The 20,751-nt window shown below is 46.7% G+C and overlaps 1 protein-coding gene across 5 annotated transcripts in view; it reads right to left on the bottom strand.

The window, feature by feature from the left end:
• The window catches only part of LOC141083086 (acetylcholinesterase-like), a 218,923-nt gene that overhangs the window by 173,253 nt on the left and 24,919 nt on the right, over positions 1-20,751 (bottom strand). For 3 of the 5 annotated variants that reach the window (XM_073567257.1, XM_073567258.1, XM_073567261.1), the window contains one exon: positions 9,492-9,606. The exons of the other annotated variants lie outside the window; for them this stretch is intronic. In XM_073567257.1, the coding sequence (XP_073423358.1) occupies positions 9,492-9,582 (91 nt within the window). In that variant the 5' untranslated portion in view covers positions 9,583-9,606. The remainder of the gene's footprint in view (positions 1-9,491; positions 9,607-20,751) is intronic. 5 annotated transcript variants of the gene reach the window in all.

Below are 20,751 nucleotides of genomic sequence, written 5' to 3'. Positions count from 1 at the left end.
CTGAATTTAAAGAGAGACTGTGCAGTTTGTTTGAGGTGTATCCTCTATCTGAAAGCCAGAAGGTGAATATCCTTATTGGGCAGCTAACAGGGGCAGCACAGAGAGAAGTAAAAGCCTGGCAGGACACTGACAAAGAGACTGTTAAAAAGATTTTGGCCAAGCTAAGAAGCACCTTTGACACCCGCACTGCAGCTGAAATCAAGATGAGGTTCTTTGGATGTAAACTGAAAGCGCAGGACAATATAAGGGACTATGCTCTTAACCTGCAGGGGGCGCTGCGAGCCGTCAAGCAGATTGACTCTGACAGTGTGAAAGATGGAGACAGACTGCTAAAAGAGCAATTTATTGAAGGACTCCTATCCAGTACCCACCGAGCACACCTACGCATCATAGCCCTACAAAACCCTGACCTAGACTTTGCTGATTTCAAGGACAGGGCTATCTGGGTGCTGCAGGAACCAACTGTCAGCTGTCCAGCACCCCCTAGGCGCCCAGCGATCACCTACCATCAGGAAGCAACATCTTTCCCTTCCATCCCTGTGGAGGCTGATGCACAGACTCTGGATAAAGATCCAACGGAAGAGCTGCGTCTTCAGGTCCAGGAGTTGACCAAAGGGATGGCTGCACTTACTAAAACCGTGCAGTCCCTGCAGGTGTCCTCCAAGGAGAAGATCCAGCTTTCTTCCAGTCCAGAGGATGTCCCATGGCTCCGGAAGAAGAGAACCCCGCCACTCCGAGGGAGGAACAACGATCGCTATGACCAGGACGGACATCCCATCTGTCGTCACTGCCACAAGGCAGGCCATCTTGCAAGATTCTGTTATTTAAACGAGCAACCCCTGGGGAAGAGGGCCATCCCCCAGGAGTAGGACCACAAGGCCCAAAGGACTGGCGAGCCAAGTATGTTGGAGGGAGACCGATCCTTCCAGTGGTGATTGACGGCATCCCTATTAACGCTTTGCTGGACACTGGCTCCCAGGTGACCACTATGCCCTATATCCTCTACAAACGGTATTGGGTGGACTCTGAACTTACCCGTGGCCCAAGTGATGAGCTCACAGTAGTTGCCAGTAATGGTCAGTCTTTACCACAAGTAGGATGTAAAGAAATTACTGTTAAATTGGGTCGGGTAGAGTTAAAATCTCAAGGTCTGATAGTTGTGGATATTGATCGACGAGAATGTAATCCCATGATGACTCTTGGTACAAATGTAATTGAAAATTGTCTTTCCGAGGTTATTGTCTTGTTGCAACAGGTGGCTGAGACTGCTGGTTCCAGTGAACAACGAGTCCTGCAGAAGGAGGTCAAGGCCCTGATGCAAAGACAGCAGGTAGAACTCTCTGGCGGAGAATTTGGCAGCGTCAGAGTGAGGGATGCTTTCCCCATTGCAATACCCCCCAGATGTGAAATGTTGATTTGGTGTCGGACAGCCATAGGCCTCAGAGGAAAAGATTACCAGGCATTGGTGGAGCCAGTATACTCTGATAGCAGGCCCAGTGTCCTGACAGCCAGACGGGTAGTTGATGTACGTAAAGGGAGAGTACCCGTACGCCTTTTGAATTGTGGGGAGAAGGAGGCCACCATACCTCGGTATGCCACAGTTGCTAAGCTGCTCACTGTCAGTAATAATGCATTGCGGGCAGCAGAGCCCTTTGTCTCATCCGACTAGGTGGAGGACAATGGCTCTGTAAAGCAGCTGAAGGAATGGTTCCAGCAACTGCAGGTGGGGACTGACTCCACCCCTTCATACCAAAAGAATGGGGTTTACCGGGTGACCCAGGAGTATGAGGGGTATTCAGTAAACACGCTCTAGATTTTGGGAAGGCAAAAGGGGTTCAACACCATATCCCCACTGGAGAACATCCACCCATTAAGGAAAGGTACCGGCCTATACCCCCAACACAATATCAATGTGCCTAAAGTATGTTGAGAGAAATGAAGGAAGCAGGGGTTATCAGAGACAGTTGTAGCCCCTGGGCAGCTCCAATAGTTTTTGTAAAGAAAAAGGATGGTACCATGAGAATGTGTGTTGATTACAGGAAAATTAACAGCATTACACATAAGGATGCTTACCCATTACCCAGAATTGAGGAGTCATTAGCTGCACTTAAAACTGCTTACTATTTTTCCACCCTGGATCTCACTAGTGGGTATTGGCAGGTTCCCGTGGCAGAGGCGGACAAGGAGAAAATGGCCTTCACCACCCCAATGGGCTCTGCGAGTTCAACTACATGCCATTCGGGCTCTGCACCACTCCTGGGACATTCCAACGGCTGATGGAGTGCTGTCTGGGACACAAGAACTTCGAGACAGTCCTGTTTTACCTTGATGATGTCATTGTTTTCACCAAGACTTATGAAGACCATCTGAAGCACCTGGCTGAGGTGTTTGAAGCCTTGTCCAACTTTGGCCTGAAGGTGAAGCCTTCCAAATGCCACCTCCTGAAGCCCAAGGTACAGTACCTCGGTCATGTAGTGAGTGCAGAAGGTGTGGCACCCGATCCTGACAAAGTCACAGTCATCCGGGACTGGCAGAAGCCCAGCAACGTCAATGAAGTACGTCAATTCTTCGGGCTGGTAGGCTACTACCGAAGGTTCATCAAAGGCTTCACTGAGATAGCCACTACTATGCAAAATCTTCTGGTGGGGCAGTCCAAGAAAGCCAAACAGAAAAGTTCCACATTAGAATGGAGAGACGAGTTGGAGAGGTCCTTCACCCGACTGAAGATGGCTCTCACAGGAGATTAAGTTCTGCCCTACCCAGATTATGACAATCCCTTTGTGTTGTATACTGATGCCAGCAACGTGGGACTGGGAGCAGTACTGTCACAGGTACAGAATGGCAAAGAAAGAGTGATCTCCTACGCCAGCAGGAAGCTTCGTCCCACTGAAAGGAACTGACAGTTCCTTCAAGCTGGAGTTCCTTGCCATAGTCTGGGCTGTGACTGAACGATTCAAGCATTACCTAGCTTCAGCCAAGTTTACCATCTTCATGGACAACAACCCGTTGACTCACTTGGAAACTGCAAAACTAGGTGCACTGGAGCAGCGATGGATGGCTCGACTGTCTAACTATGAATTCACCATCAAGTACCGAGCGGGCCACAAGAATGCCAATGACGGTCTGGCTTGAAAGAGGCCACCCTAAATCCATTGCCTCATCATGACTGGGCAGAAACTCAGGATAGCGACCCCGCAGTCCGCCTGGTGAAAGAGCTACTGTCACAAGCTGACTCACTCCCAGAGTCAGATGCTCCTGAAGAAACCCAACAACAGTTGTGGAAGGAAAGAGGTCGGCTGTTCATCTATGAAGGAAAGCTGTGTCGGAGGAGTATCAATGCCCGCACTCATGAGTTGATCTGGCAGGTGGTAGTCCCGAAGAGAGAGGCATCAATGGTCTTGGAAGCATACCATAATGGAGCTGGACACTTCAGATGGAAGAAGTTGGAAGCCCTGCTCTGGGAGAGATTTTACTGGGCTGGTATGAGGAAAGCCATTGAAAATTGGTGCCGGGAGTGTGGACAATGCAACCTGCACAGAAAGGACCGTAACAGCCAGCGATCTCCTATGCAGCCAATAATAACCAAACAGCCACTTGAATTGGTCGCCCTGGACCATGTGAAGCTGGTCCCAAGCCGTTCAGGCTACATTTATGCTCTTACCATCGTTGACCACTACTCAAGATTCTTGGTAGTTGTGCCTGTCAAGGATCAAACGGCCAGGACAGCAGCCAGAGCCTTCCAACAGCACTTTTGTCGACCACACGGATATCCTGAGTGAGTGCTCACAGATCAAAGTCCAGCTTTTGAGGCAGAAGTGTTCCAGGAATTCTGTAACTTGTATGGTTGTAAGAAGATCAGGACAACACCGTACCATCCACAGACCAATGGCATGTGTGAAAAGATGAATCAGGTGGTGATCGACCTACTGAAGACCTTGCCTTTGGAGGAGAGGAATCTGTGGCCAGAAAAGTTGCCAGATCTGGCTGACCTCTACAATCGCATTCCTGTGAATTCCACCAACTGCACTCTAGCCTACCTAATGAGAGTGAGGCCTGGTAAGCTGCCTATTGATTTGGATATGGGAGTCTTTACACCTGAGGTGACGTCACCAGATGCGGACTGGGACACAGAGAGGCAGCAACAGTACCGTAGAGTACAAGAGTGTGTGGAAAAGAGTCTAGCTCAGGCAAGACAAAAACAAGAAAGTTACTACAATCAGCATGCACCTGCAGTTCCCTTGTCACCAGGAGAAAAAATCCTAAAAAGGAAGAGGAGGATGCATAAATTGGATGACCAATGGGAAGCTGAACCCTACACCATTCTACCCTCAAACTTTGACAATACCAAGGTGTGCCTTATTAGTAAAGATGGAGGAGAAACCACAGCAGCAGTATCAAGGGATCATTTGAAATTATGCCCTGACCAGTTAAAGGAAAGAATGGAAGAACAAAATAACATCCAACCCATAGAAGAAGAAAAGGTCAGCACTATACTTGGAGAATTCCCTGCAAATTGCAATTCCTTTACCTGTACTTGGTAAGTGTCGTCCAGGACCCAGAGTACAGATGGAGAAGGAGTTGGTCAGCCTGGAAGCAAATTAGGAATTCTCTCTCTGCAGATAGGTAGTGTGGCCTCTGTTCTAGCGCTTATCTGAGGTACTCGCAGTACTGAGTTCACTGAAGTTCCCCCTGTTGACTCTCTTTTGGAACTTTCTCGTATGGCAGGCAGCCGTAGCTTTTTCCTTCTGGCTCACACACGTTGCTGCTGGGGCCTCTGAGCCTTAGTTGAGAACAGAGCATTTACAGCTGCTACTTCCTCCGGTTTCTGCTGCAGGACCGTCAGTGTCCCTACAAACTCCGAGACCGGAATCCGGACCATGCGCTCCAGCTAGGAGTGAGCCTTAATTCTGCTCATCATCCAGCTCCCCTTCTCACGTCCACACACTTCCCCTTCCCTTCACAGACTGCCCTAACTTACCTCCTCCCGACCACAGAGAGCAGCTCCTCAGCAGTCAGGTAAAGAGCTCTCCCTGCTGGCCTGGAGTGGGAATTGTGTTGTGTGTTGGTTTAACTGCTAGAAAGATCCTTTGTTGCTCCCAAGAATGACATCACACTCCCTAGGAGGAAGGTAATGCCACTGTGGCGGCCGTACTCCTGGGGGAGCCACAAGTGCACTGATGCCCAGCCACTGCTAGATGATTCTGCTGGTAAATTGACCCAGATCACTACATTCCCCTCGCACTCTACACAGCCAGAATCTGACCCTGATGAAACTCAGGTTCCCCTTCCCGCATACTATACCACCTTACATGGTGACAAAGAGGAAGGTGCAGATGAAAGTGCAGGTTCTTTGAGCAGGTGTGGGGGGGGCATACTCATGGGTGACAGCACTGGCACAGGGCCCCTCATATTACGCAAAAGTGTATCTGCCGGTCGCAAAAGTGTCTTTGCCGGTGGGAGGGCTCAGAGGGCCAACCCAGGGCCCACCCACCATCAGACACACCGCTGTACTATGAGGGGCCCTGTGCCAGTGCCATCGCCAATGAGGGCCCCCACCTGCTTGCTCAGGATCACAGCACTTGCAAAGTTGAAATACTTACCTCTCCCTGCTCCACCGCCGTGACGTCTTCTGCGTTTCCTGACAGTGACATTCTGGTCAGAGAGCGCAATGACATCACGTCTGTACACCCTCTACCTAAACAGTCCAAGTGCAGAGAGATGGGAGATGGGGACGACGAGGAGTCCAGAGTACAGGGATTCCCTAGCGAAGAGACTTATTTAATTGTTTTAAAGGTTGGGTGCAATTTTTGGGGAGCACTATACTCTGGAGAATGATATATGGGGCCCAGCATACACTGGAGCATTCCAAAGGAGGACATCAGACACTGGAGCAGCATTTACAGGGCCCATTATGCACTGGAGCATTAGAAATAGGGCCTATTATATATGGAGCATTATTTGGGCCCATAAGACAGTGGAGCTTCATCCATGGGGACCAACATATGCTGTAGCATTATGTGGAGCTCATCATATACTGTATCGAACATTATATGGGACTAATGATTCTGTATGGAGAAATATATGGGCCTCATTACTCTGTATAGCGCACTATGCGGTGGCCATAATACTGTATGGAGTAATATACTGTCCGTTTTTGGAGCTATTGGAGAATTTAAAATAGATATCAGTCATGTGATGTAAGAAGAGAAGTATTTTTCATTGTACTATACCGCTATTTCTCTGCCATATCAGAGGATCATGAATTGTGGCATGTGTTAAAGGAACCCAGTGATACTCTTTGGCCCTGGGCCCACGAAAATCTGGAGCCAACCCTACCCCCCCCCCCACAACTTTAGCCAAATAACCCCCAGTTTTCAATGCTTAACTATTATTATAAAGTAAATTAAGGTTGACAAGCTTAAGTAATAAGAATTGATGTTTTGGGCATTAAAATGGGAACTGTAGGTGTTTTTCCTGTCCTGCACTCACTGCCGACTTTTCTTCCCCTTTGACTTGCATTGGGTTTCGTGTTTCAGTCGGCCTTCGACTTTTCACGATTGCGTTCGACCTGACTTTTGCGAAAGTCGGGTTTCATGAAACCCGACTCGACCCGAAAAAAGGCAAAGTCGCTCATCTCTAACTTCCCGCCTCTGCGCCCTGTGCTCACCAATTGGTCTCCCATGGCTCCATTTTTGGTATGTATGTAACGGACTCTTTCTGAATGTTCAAAGGACCACTACCCTTATGTCAGGCCTTGTGCCTTCTTTTTGTGTGGATGTTTTCATCTTAGCATTTTTTTTTTCCCATTTGTATGTGCTTTTGCACTCTTACAGATTGATATATTTGGCCGATGCATTGGCATACCCATTTCAGCATGCTATAGTGTGCATTCCTTTCTCCAGGCCGATTTATGCCTGTAGCTGTTTGATGTGGTATAGTGGTCCGCTTTTCCATGAGGGATTTATTGTGCAGCTCTTTATCTAGTGACCATTTATGTCTGTTTGAAATCTCCTGCATAGTTAAATGAATTGCTATTTATATGATTGTATTTGATTCTCACTTGGCTTTTTCTTATGGAGCTATTATTTGTACTATCTTTATAATACTTATGGTGTGCACAGGACCTATGCAGTTTTCACTGTGTGTTTTTTAATGTTTTAATCATTTGTTATCAATAAAGTCATCTCTTTTTATGATTTACTGGCAGTGTGCATTCCTATCAGTGGTCTGCTTTTTTTTTCTTTTTTGTTTTGAAGTCCTGCAGAGTTTGTGTCCGGGGGATGTCCGGGCAGTACCTTAGCCGCTGGGTCCAGCCAAAGAAGAGTTGCCAGTCCCCCACCGCCGGGGTTGTCTCATCGGGAGGCGAGGCAGAGGCGGCTGCGGGTCTCGCTGTACAGGCTGCAGCTGCGGTATGGAATGGGGCAGAGGTAGCCATGGGTTTCGTTGAGTATCCTCCTCGCACTGCTCAGCACCGGCCACTTCCCTTGTCAGGTAAGCCCCCGTCACTGCTGTCCCGAAAGTGCTGACTCACTCTTGCTCCTGGATGCCACTTAGACTCCTCCCTCCTGTCTCTGGTCTCTCTCGACGCCCCTGCTGGTCTCCACCGCTTATTTTATAGTAGCTCCGCCCCCTTTCTTTGACCCACCCTCACATATCCTGGTCGACTGTTGGTCCTGGCCTGAAATTGTTCCCCCGGGAACATACCCCTCGGGAACTCGGGTGACAGCCCCCCTAGTTCCGGCCTGGACACACGGCGGGCCCTTTTTCCAGGGCCCTTTCCCCTACACCATTATTGCACATGGCCTTCCTTGGCTGCAGGTTGAGTATAGACAGCCATTGCTCAAACTCGGCATGGATAGCTGTCCTCAACTGTTGATATGCTACTCTTCTCAATCCATACACTTGGCCTGGGACAACTCATAAAGTGCCATGGATTCCAGCACCACCTGTATGCTGACGACACTAAGATATACCTTTTGGCCCAGATGTTACCTCTCTGCTGTCCAGAATCTCGGAGTGTCTATCAGCAATATCCTTCTCCTCTCGTTTCCTCAAACTCAATGTGGACAAATTTGAATTCATCATCTTTCCTCAATCTCACAGATCTTCCTTACCTGACCTATCTATTACAATTAACGACATCATGCTTTCCCCCATACCAGAAGTCCGCTACCTCGGAGTAACCCTTGACTCTGCCCTGTTCTTCAAACCGCACATCCAGGCTCTTTCCACCTCCTGTCGCCTCCAGCTCAAAAATATTTCCAGATTCCATCCTTTCCTCAACCCTCAATCTACTAAAATGCTTGTGCATGCCCTCATCATCTCCCACCTCGACTACTGCAACATCCTTTTCTGTGGCCTCTCTGCTAACACCCTCACACCTCTCTAGTCCATCCTTAACTCTGCTGCCTGACTAATTCATCTCTCTCCTCGCTACTCCTCCACTTCACCCCTCTGCAAATCTCTTCACTGACTCCCATTCCCTCAGCGTATCCAGTTCAAATTACTAATACAGACCTACAAAGCCATCTATAACCTGTCTCCACCATATATCTCTGAACTAATCTCTCGATATCTTCCCTTACGTAATCTCTGGTCCTCTCACGACCTCCTTCTCTCCTCCATACTTATTCGCTCCTCACCTAACCGCCTCCAAGACTTCTCCCGAATATCCCCCATCCTCTGGAATTCTTTGCCCCAACACGTCCGACTATCAACCACATTCGGATCCTTCAGATGGAACCTGAAAACCCACCTCTTCAGGAAAGCTTACAGCCTGCAATGACCCCGTTGCCTCCTCACCACTACCGGAGCTACAGCCTCACCATCATCAGAGCTGCTGCAACTCCCCAACTTACTGTCTTCTTCCACACCATCCTGGAAGCAAAAAAAGGGAATGTGGAGACCACAAGCAAAAAAAGGCAATCAAAGATCCAGATAAGATAGAAAATATATCCTTTATTAGTTATACAAGACAGGACCAATGGACAACATGTGCAAACAGATCCAAAGTGCAACCATGCAAACAGAGAGATGCTTTGACCCTATTGTTGATATTCTCTTTGTACATTAATAAATAGTTTTAGTACATCATAGACATAAGGCCACCATATAACCATGCAATATGGGATATAAACTTATTACTCCATATCATATTATGTAATTCATGCTAATTAAGGGGAGAAGGACTAAGTACATAAAATTAAATATATCTCCAAGTGGCAAGACATACATCTAAGTGTCCCTCCCATCCATCGCCCAAATAAACACAGGGCTTAACCCGTTCCATAGAAAAGCATTATGTACATAGGTCAAATGAACATAGCCAACGGTATCAATGCCTTATGCAGGGGAACCCACATGTGTCCAGGTGGCCCGGGTCAACGTGTCTACCCCGACGTGCGTTTTGGAGGTGTAGCCCTTCATCGGGGGCGTGACTAAAGACTAACATCGGTGGATATAAATATCTGTCGGACCGGAGGTATCCTTACCGTGACTGGATGCGACGCATCCCGTTGCCATAGAGCCCGCAATGCAAGTCAGCGTCGGCGTCATGAGGTGCACGGCACCTGGTAGTACCATGGCAACCAGCAGTCCATTAAGATGCTGAAAGATGAGAGCATGGTGGGGTCAGACACGTATGCATGCATGTCACGGCCGCATCAGAGAGCACACGATAAGCCATAGGAGCAAAGGCCTGCATGGATACACTTAACCCTGCGAGTGTAGGGCAAGAATCCTGTCCAAACCATTCCACTGATTCTGAGAATGTTTTTTCATGACATTTTGTACTTTATGATAGTGGAAAAAATTTCTTCAAAATTACTTTGGGTTGATTTGTGAAAAAAGTGTATTTTTGGCAAAAAATTTGAAAATCTCACAATTTTCAAACTTTTAATTTTTATGCCCCTAATATCAGAGCGTTATGTCACACAAAATAGTTAATAAATAACATTTCCCATATGTCTACTTTACATCAGCACAATTTTTGGACATTTTTGTTTGTTAAGGAAGTTATAAGGGTTGAAAGTTATCCAGCGATTTCTCATTTTTCCAACAAAATTTACTAAATCATTTTTTTTTTGGAACCACCTCACATCTGAAGTCACTTTGAGGACCTAGATGACAGAAAATACCCAAAAGTAACACTGTTATAAAAACTGCTCCCCTCAAGGTGTTAAAAACCACATTCAAGAAGTTTATTAACCCTTCAGGTGCTTCACAAGAATTGAAGCAATGTGGAAGGAAAAAATGAACTTTTAACTTTTTTTCACAAAAATTTTACTTCGAACACAATTTTTTAAAATTTTGTCAAGGGTATCCGGAGAAAATGAACCACTATATTTGTTGTGCAATTTCTCCTCAGTACACCGATACCCCATGTGTGGAGGAATACAACTCTTTAGGCCCATGGCAGGGCTCAGAAGGGAAGGAGCACCATTTGAGGTTTTGAATGTAAAATTGGCTGGAATCGAGAGAGGACGCCATGTCACGTTTGGAGAGCCCCTGATGTACCTAAACAGTGGAAACCCCCCATAAGTGACCCCATTTTGAAAAATAGACCTCCAAGCAATGTATCACACGGCCGCATCAGAGAGCATCCGATAAGCCATAGGAGCAAAGGCCTGCATCTATTAATATCAAGTTGCCACAAGGGAATTACTGCTTATAAATTACAGATGACGACTAACCCACTTAGGCTAGTTTCACACTTGCGCTTTTTTGCACAGCGTTTCGAGCGCACATGCTACGCATGCAAAAAACTCTTACAAACACTTGTAAACGCTGCGATTTTTCGTCGCATCATCATGCACATTACGACAAAAAACGCTGCGTTTGTATGCGTTTTCATGCGTTTTTCCATGCATTTGCTTTTTTTATGCACATGGTGTCACAATCACAGGAGGAAAATCCTTGAAAAATTCTTGCAACAGACTCCACCAATGGGACAGCAGTGGGCTTGTGTTATTGGAATTCTTTATATAGACCCACTTTACAGCTAAATTCTTCACATTTGCTTTAATTTTCTCTTGACAACATGGATCTGCGCTGGAAGAGTTTTCACTTCAACTTGGATCTGGACATCAGGATGGCTCAGGCTTATGCAGTTGTTTGCCATCAACAAAGGGAGAGAGACAGCGAAGACGGCAGCGGCGGCGTGTGTGGATACATCTGATTATTGAACTCCGGGAGAGCCATGGAGCGTACCACACCCTCTACAGCAAGCTCCAGGCAAACCCGGATAAATTTACTGATTACACACAGATGTCCCAACAAAGCTTCAGGTATTTGCTTGGTCGTGTCCAAGATGCCCTCCGGAGAAGGACACACAGCTCCGTCATGCGATTCCTCCTGAGGAACGGCTCCTGGTCACATTCCGGTACATAGTATTGCAAAACCAATGCCTGCATAATTTTCTTTGTTCTCACATGTACTATTCCAAAGCTGGCAGAATTATTGTTCTGTCATGTAGATAACCAAAGGCTGCAGTATTATTTTTATGCCAAGTAGTAAAAAAAAGGCTGCATATTTATTTGTATGCCATTTTTTTTTCTTGTTTTAAATTTTATTTATTGGTGTTGTAAAAATCCATATACACAAATATTAATTTTTGTTGTTTCTCAGTTTCCCAGATTCCTGGCTACTGGAGAGAGCCTCTCTTCACTGCACTTCTAGTACTGGATTGGAATATCAACCTTGTCTGGAATAGTTGCGGACATCTGCCGGGCTTTGTGGGACGTTCACGGTCCCGAATTTATGCCCCTGCCCACCATGGAAAAGTGGATTGAAATTGCTGAAAGATTCTGGACAATCTGCAATTTCCCAAACTGTTTGGGTGCCGTTGATGGGAAACACATCCAAAAAGAAAAGGCTCTGAGTACTATAACTATAAAAAGTACTTTTCTACAGTACTCATGGCCATTTCAGATGCAGACTGTCTGTTTGTTGCAGTTGACATTGGTGCATTTGGCCGTGGGAATGACTCCCAGGCTTTTAAGAACTCTGACATGGGCCGGAGGTTGTATGGCAGCCAGTTTAATTTCCCCATGCCACGGCCTCTTCCCAACACCGAAGGTGCACCACAGCCCTTTGTAATGGTTGGGGATGAGGCATTCCAGATGTGCCAAAACCTTCTCAAACCCTACTCCAGCCGGGCCTTGGACCACACCAAAAGAATTTTTAATTACAGGCTGACCAGGGCCAGAAGAGCTGTTGAGTGTGCCTTTGGTATGCTTGTCTCCAGATGGCGCATTCTCGGCACAGCCATTAATCTGAAACTGGAAACAGTGGAAGAGGTGGTGAAGGCCTGTGTGGTTCTACATAATTTTGTGATGGTTAGAGAGCACCCGAACTTTGAGCTCGATGATGCACCTCCTAACTCATTGCCTGAATTTACTCAGCACCCTCTCAGGTCATCCGTTGAAGTTGGCCAAATGAGGGACTAATTTGCGGCCTACTTCAACTCAGATGTGGGACGGCAATGAGTCCAGACATGAATCCCATAGAACACCTGTGGAGAGATCTAAAAATGGCAGTTTGGACAAGGCACACTTCTAATATCAGGGACCTGGAGCAGTTTACCAAAGAAGAATGGTCTAAAATTCCAGCAGAGCTTTGTAAGAAACTCATTGATGGTTACCGGAAGCGGTTGGTCGCAGTTATTTTGGCTAAAGGTTGTGCAACCAAGTATTAGGCTGAGGGTGCCAATACTTTTGTCTGGCCCATTTTTGGAGTTTTGTGTGAAATTATCAATATTTTGCTTTTTGTTTCATTCTCTTTTGTGTTTTTTCATTTAAGACAAATTAAATGAAGATAATAATACCAAAGAATTTGTGATTGCAATCATTTTCAGGAAGAAACTGAGTATTATCTGACAGAATTGCAGGGGTGTCAACACTTTTGGCCACAACTGTGCCTGGGTGGGCCATTTATAAAAAGGCAACCATGGTCACCACCCATCTTGATAAGTTTTCCTCCTCCCTTATACTAATGTGCCACAAAAAGGAAATTGATATCACCAACCATTCCGATTTAATTTAGGTGAAACTATATACACACACCCTACCAAGGTGTTTCCATATAAATGGCCCACCCTGTATAATAGAGACTGACAGGTCTTCCACTACAACCAATGCAGCAGATGAACACCAATCAAGGAGTGTTCACTTTTAAAGAAATCAGGGCCTTAGGCTGGTTTCACACTAGTGTTTTATCACACAGTGCATCGTGCGCTATCGGTCGCACACGCAATTGTCCCCTATCTTTAAAGTGCCGGGCACAGTGTCTAGTTATTGCACATGTGCCTCAGCGTTTTCGTGCGCTGCACATTTTCCAGATGTGCGACCAGACGCGCCGGACGCTACATGTTGCATTTTTTGTTCAGCTCAACATCGTTAAAAAATCGCATGCATGCGTGTGCGCACGCAATGTGCAAGAAAAACATCATTATAGTCTATGGGGTCGCTGACGTGCGCTGTGAAGTGCGCATGTCAGCGCCTTGTGAGCGCGCACTTTAAGAGTAAACAATGTCTAGACACTTGTTTAATCCACCCCCTAAACAAGCAACATTGTTTTGGAGGAGTGTACATAAAAGAAGGGGTCTGTAGTGCCAGACCACTTACTCTACAGACAGTCTGCAAGAGATAAGAAGCACTGCAAGAGACAATACACCCACCCAGCAAGAGACAAGACACAACTTTGGATAACAGCTTCAGCAGCTAAAATGTGAGTATTCTAAAATCTATATATGTGTGCCTGTCCTTTAAAATATATTATGTACTAATGTTTTTTTTTTTATTCAAGCATGTCTTCTGGATCTGAATATTCGCCATCCCAAGAAGAACTGGCCCAAGCAGAGCATGAGGTGAGGATTTTGCTGCCTTTGTGTAAGTATAGCTGCCTCTACAAATGGGTAATAATTTGTGTTCTTTTGCAGACCTCAGCATCGGACCTGGCAAGTGAGGTGGAACAGCGGGAGCAGCCTGGCCAAGTCACGGTGAGGAGACGTAATGTAAATATCCAGTCTTTGAAGGTCCCTTTTTTTTAACATTTTTTTCTATTAGTAAGTATTTCCCTGAGGTGTGATGCCGCATTGAATCTTGTTCCTGAGGATACTGTTGTGTTTCCTGATAGATATATTCTATCAGTAAACATATCAGTGTCCTCAGGAACACCAATGATTGCATTGTGTATTGTAATGCTGTATTGATCATGCTTTAACTGTTGCTGCTGATGATACTGGTGTGTTTCTTGCAAGATATATTCTTGCAGTAAACACACCAGTGTCCTCAGGATCAACAGTGACTGTATTGTGTATTGTAATGCTGTATTGATCATGCTTTAACTATTGCTGCTGATGATACTGGTGTGTATCTTGCAAGATATATTCTTGCAGTAAACACACCAGTGTCCTCAGGATCAACAGTAACTGTATTGTGTATTGTAATGCTTTATTAATTATCATTTAACTCTTGCTGCTGATGATACTGGTGTGTTTCTTGCAAGATATATTCTTGCAGTAAACACACCAGTGTCCTCAGGATCAATAGTGAATGCATTGTGTATTGTAATGCTGTATTGATCATGCTTTAACTGTTGCTGCTGATGAAACTGGTGTGTTTCTTGCAAGATATATTCTTGCTGTAAACAAACCAGTGTCCTCTTGATCAACAGTGACTGCATTGTGTATTGAATTCTTTTGTGATGTCGTGTTTCTTTGTTTTTTAAACAGTGAACAAAGTCCGCACATGGCTCTCGATGAAAGACCGCTTCAACACTGATGTTCTTGCTGAGGGACAGGTTTGCAGTGGTTCAGCGGCAAGGGCCAGAACAAAGTACCGCTATCATCGTGAGTTGGCATTCCTGAGACCGGTCAGTCCGTAAGTATTATATATATATTTTTTTTAATAACCTGTGCTTTTCTATTCCACAGCTGATGCTTCTTGTAAATGCATGATAGTAATGATTTAATTTTCTTTCCACAGCACCTGGAGCAGCACCCTGCAACCTGTCCCTGGAGCGGTCCTTCATCAATCGACCTCGGACCTGTCCCAGCCATCCGACAGCCAGGAAGCATCTTGCTGGTCAGCAACACGGACAGCTGGTGACCAGGAAGCTGGTCATACAGGTGTTCCCCTGTCCCAGGTCTCTGCCACTGGTTATGTGGGCACTACCCGCCAGTGGCAGAGGGCCTCAGACAGGCCTGTCTTGCCCCAGTTCATGCACTTGGGCGAGGCCTTTCATGCCAGCCTCAAGTCGCTGTCAGACAGAGTGGAAAGCGTTTTTTCACTCATGGAATGCGGTTTTACCCAAATGGAACACCGCTTCCACTCTGTCGACCAGTGCCTTGACCGGCTGGAGGTCGACCTCAACAGACCAGCGCACCATTTCTTTAGTAAAATTGAACGGGCCAAGGCGGAACACCTTAGTCCTGAGCAACAGCTGAATGTGTTACAGGCCTGCAACACTGCTTACTTACAGGCTATGCAACAGAATCAGTACATACAGCAGTCAGTGGTGTCATTCTCACCTGTGCCACCACTGACTTGCTTCACCACAGTACCGACTTCTGCTGCATACCACTGCACGGCCACCTGCATTCCTAGCCAAGCCAGACACCAATACACCACACCAATGCCGAGTGCTGCTGGACACTCCACCCCCGCCACAACCATGGCAAGCGCTGTTCCTGTCTGGAGCACCACTACCACCACTGTTCCACCATCTTGGCGCACCGCCACCACACAACCAGCTTCGGCCACCGCCACCTATTCTTCTGGTCGGAGCACCAACACAACATCTCCGTCTCGGAGCACCGCCACCACTCAGCATCAGTATGGTAGCACCGCCACCACTCCTCATGATTCCAGGAGTACCGCCACCACTCAGCATCAGTAAGGGAGTACCGCCACCACTCCTCATTGTAGGAGCACCGCCACCACTTCGCCTCCTAGGAGCACCGCCACCACTCCTCATCATAGGAGCACCGCCACCACTTCACCTCCTAGGAGCACCGTCACCACTCCTCATCACAGGAGCACCGCCAACACTTCACCTCCTAGGAGCACCACCACCATTTCACCTCCTAGGAGCACCACCAACACTTCTCCTACTAGGATCGCCGCCACCACTTCTCCCACAAGAAGCACCGACAACACTTCTCCTTCTAGGAGCACCGACACCACATATTCTCCTTCAAGGAGCACCGCCACCACCGAGCAGCAGAGGGGTGACCCACATTCCCTCTTTTTCTCATCACGGACACGGTCCACCATCTCCAGGCCGTCAAGCAATGTAAGGCGGTCACACGGTGGTAGTCGGTACAGGCAGGTGACTCCTGCCCCAAAGAAGCACAAGAAACAAAAGACTTTGTTTTTCACTCCCCCCTCTCCTTCTAATGTTTCTGCAGCGATGCTGCAGTTTACCTCTTAGGCCGGGGTCACACTTACCGACGCAAAATACGGTCCGAATTTTACATGCGTAATACGGATGAATGACCCCTAAATAGTGCTCCGTAGTCATCTGTAAGCAAGGCATGGTCGCATATTTTGCGCATGTCAGCATCCGTATGTAATCCGTATGGCGAGATTTTCTCGCAGGCTTGCAAAATTGACATTTAACGGTTTTGAGGCCTGCAAACTATTTAAATCATTAGCCTGCATCCTATTTATTGGCTCAGGAACAGGTGGCTGCCTCCATTCTGTCCATTTGTGACCTTGCCTTGACTAGGTGTGTTGGTGTTGTATGTGCAACATCAATCAATCAATCAATCAAATTTATTATCGCCAAGTACATATTACATATATACAAGGAATTCTTTGTGGCAAAGAGGCAACATAATATATAACAACAGATACAACAAGTAACATCTAACAAGACAGATACAGTATATAGTCTACACATGACGATTTAATTGTTGAACAGAGAGTGGATAGAAGCTGTTCATATGGCGGTTGGTGCTGCATTTGGGGACTCTGAAGTGAAGTCCGGAAGGGAGTAGTTGGAATGTGGAGTGTCCCGGGTGAGAGGGATCGGATTAAATTTTCAATGCGTGGGATCGAATACTCTTATCATAAAGATCCTGCATTTTAGGCAGGGGGGAACCTATAATTCTCTCTGCTGTTCTGAAAGTCCTTTGTAAGCGGAGTTTGTCATGCGCAGTGGATCCCCCATACCAGACTATCAGAGAGGAACAAATCACAGATCTGATGACAGCATTAAAGAATAAGATCAGCAGATTCTTAGACAAACCATATCTTTTCAGCTGACGCAGGAAGAACATCTTCTGTTGTGCTTTTCTTATTACAGCATCCACGTTTTTCCCCCATTTAAGATCATGAGAGATGATAACACCAAGGAATTTGGTCTCTGTGACCCTAAGAACCACTTCGTCATGGATGTAGATTGGAAGTATCTCATGTTGATCTTTCCTAAAATCCACAACTATCTCAGCAGTTTTTTTAGTGTTGAGTACAAGATTATTGGCTTTACACCAGTCACATATTCTTTTCACCTCACTCCGATACAAGTCTTCAGCATTTCCCCTGATGAGACCAATCAGTGTCATATCATCGGCAAATTTCAAGATTTTTACTGAGTCTGCTGAAGAGATGCAATCATTCGTATAGAGAGAAAACAGTAACGGGGACAAAACACACCCCTGAGGTGCCCCGATGTTTGTGACCAAGGTGTCCGAACTGAATGGTCCAACTTTTACACTCTGTTTCCTGGCTGTCAGGAAGTTATAAATCCACAAGCATAAGTTGAGAGGGACTCCAAGAGCTACCATTTTCTTATGAAGTAAATTCTGATCAATGGTATTGAACGCTGAGCTAAAGTCCATGAAAAGAATCCGGACATATGAGTGCAGTTCATCTGTATGATCCAAAATGTACTTCAGTGCCAGATTGACAGTGTCGTTTGCCGAACGATTCTCCTTATAGGCAAACTGAAGCGGGTCCCATAGCTTCTGCGTAAATTTTATCAGGTGGGACATCATAATTCTTTCGAAGACTTTCATAGCTACAGATGTGAGTGTTACTGGTCTATAGTTGTTCAACTCAGAGGATCCCACTTTCTTGGGGACAGGGATAATTGTGGAACTTTTCCAACACTGAGGTACAACGCACTCTTTCAGTGACACATTGTATATATTTGTCAGTATAGGGGCAAGCTGGGTAGCACATACTTTCAGACACATTGGAGATACACCATCAGGGCCAGGTGCCATTTTGACCTTAAGTCCCTTCAGGATGCATATCACCTCTGCCTCGGAGATCACTACTTGGGTGTTGCACAATGAATGATCTTTATATGAACAGACTGAGGAGCTTAGAGATGAATAGCCACTGTGTGTAGAGCTTGCCTCAAATCTGCAGTAGAATTCATTTAAATCTGCTGCCAGACTTCTGCTGGGGTTCACTATAGTGGGGTGGCTTTTATAATTGGTGACCTCTCTTAATCCTCTCCATGCAGATCTAGTATCTTTTGATGAGAACCTTTCCTCCAGAATCTTTGCATACTCGTGTTTGGCTAACTTGATCTCTTAAGATAGCGAGTTCCTAAGGTTCTTGAATTCAGTAATATTGCCTGCTTTATAAGCCTCCTCTTTTCTCTTACGGATCAACCTGACTTTATTTGTAAACCACGGCTTGTTGTTTCCCTGAAAGTGGACAGATTTGGATGGAATAAACGTGTCTTCACAAAAACGGATATGTCACGCCACTCGCTGCCACGCTCCCCGCTGCTTCTATCATGCCGCCCGAGTGTGCATCCTCTGCCCCTCCTCCCGAACACCGGCGCACTCACCTCACCCGGCGTGCTCCCGAGGTGCGCACGCGCCATCCTGCTCCTTCTCTGCCGCCGCTGCAACCGGCCTTCCATGCCCGTCGGGTGCGCCTGCGCACTGCGCGCCAGTGATCCTGCCACTCATCTCCCCTGTTGCTGCTGCTCCACCTCCTGGCCGACCCTGACCCGGAAGCGCTGCCTGCAGTCCTATATCAGGTAGCCTCGCCTCCTGCCCAGTGCCTGAATATCAATTGTGTCTAGCACTGCTGATTCAGGTCCACGCGTCCCTGCGCTTTCCCAGCCTAGCACTCTGTCCTGCTCTCTGTGTCCCTGTGTCTGCTTGTAATCTCTCCCTGTGTTCTCTCCTAGTGCCTGCCTCACCCGTCCCCGGTCTCAAGTCCTCTCCTGCAATATCTACCATCGTCAGCCTAAATCCGTTCCTGTCTACAAACCCTCCCCTGCTGGTCCTTCCGCAACCCTTGTGGCCACCTCTGGTTTTCCTCCTGCTGTTGTCCCTGGGTATCAGCTTCCGCGGCGATAGTCTCTCCGAGGCTTGCCCCAGACGCTCCCTGTATAGGGGGTAGTCCACTTGGCCAGCTCGCCCCGAGGAGGTTCATCGTCGCGGTCCTGCGGGTTCACTTCTGGTTCTCCTCAGCCCTACAGGATATATGAGGACACTGCATCAACCCATTCATCCAGACCCGAGCATGTTTCCTGGAATACCTCCCAGTCCATGCATTCAAAGCATGCTTGTAGTTGCAATTTTGCCTCCTCAGACCATGTCTTCTTTGTATAAACTGTAGGTTTGGATGTTTTCAACCTTTGCCTGTAGGCTGGAATTAAATGAATTAGACAATGATCTGAAAAGCCCACTGCTGCTCTCCTCACTGCCCTGTAGGCCCCTTTTATGACTGTATAGCAGTGATCAAGCGTATTGTTCTGTCTCGTGAAGCAGTTTATATGTTGAGTAAATTTGGGGAGATCCAGGTTGAGTTTTCCTTTGTTAAAGTCCCCCATTACGATCACAAATGCTTCTGGAGATCCTTTCTCCCATTCTGATATTTTGCAAGCTAATTCACCAATAGCAGCTTTAACAGATGCTTGAGGGGGAATATATACTGCAACCAGAACCATAGATGAAAACTCTCTTGGAGAGTAAAATGGTCTACAATTGAGTGCAAGATACTCTAGATCTGGAGAGCAACCTTTTCCCAGTATGTTAACATCACAGCACCAGCTAGTGTTGATGTAGAGACATACCCCACCCCCCCTTTGTTTACCTGAAGCTACACAATCACGGTCAGCTCTGTAGATAACAAAACCAGGTAGATCCAGACTACAATCAGGGATGGTCTCATTCAACCAGGTCTCAGTAAAACAAAGAGCAGCTGAATTGGCCATATCAGATCTCATGTTACAAAGTAAGCTCAGATCCTCCATTTTGTTAGATAAGGAACGGACATTAGCCAAGTGGAGTGAAGGAAGAGCTGTTCTGAACCCTCTCCTCCGAAGGCGTGCCAGGACACCTCCTCTCCTACCTCTCTTGCAGTACACCTCCACAGGTTTCACAGTAGTAATGGATTTTATGTATTCAATTGTTGAATTAGCAATCATGCTCCAAGAAGGGGAGTCCATGAGAAATTGCGGATGATTCCAGAATAATAAATCGTCCCTTGAAATCATAAGAGTAGGTTTACAGAGTGCAGTGGCCATGATTACACTCAGCTTGTAGCTATAAAGACTGAACAGTCACAGCTTAGCAGAGTTAAATGTACAACTTTCCATAAAGGGTGCTCCCAGCACTGCTGGGGGGGAGGGCATGGGTGCAACAAGACAGGGACATCAGGGGACACACCAACAGTCAGTCCAAACCTGCCCAGCTCACCCCTTCAGCTCCACCTGGACCACAAGATCTCCAGAACATCTCCAGCACCGCACACTCCACCAGTTTTCCTATACCGGGAT

Source organism: Dendrobates tinctorius, unplaced genomic scaffold (genome assembly GCF_039654945.1).
Source record: "Dendrobates tinctorius isolate UK_male_01 unplaced genomic scaffold, ASM3965494v1 ptg000019l, whole genome shotgun sequence".
Taxonomy (NCBI): Eukaryota; Metazoa; Chordata; class Amphibia; order Anura; family Dendrobatidae; genus Dendrobates; species Dendrobates tinctorius.
Note: the sequence above shows the minus strand (reverse complement) of the source record. Positions and strands in the feature narration are given on the sequence as shown.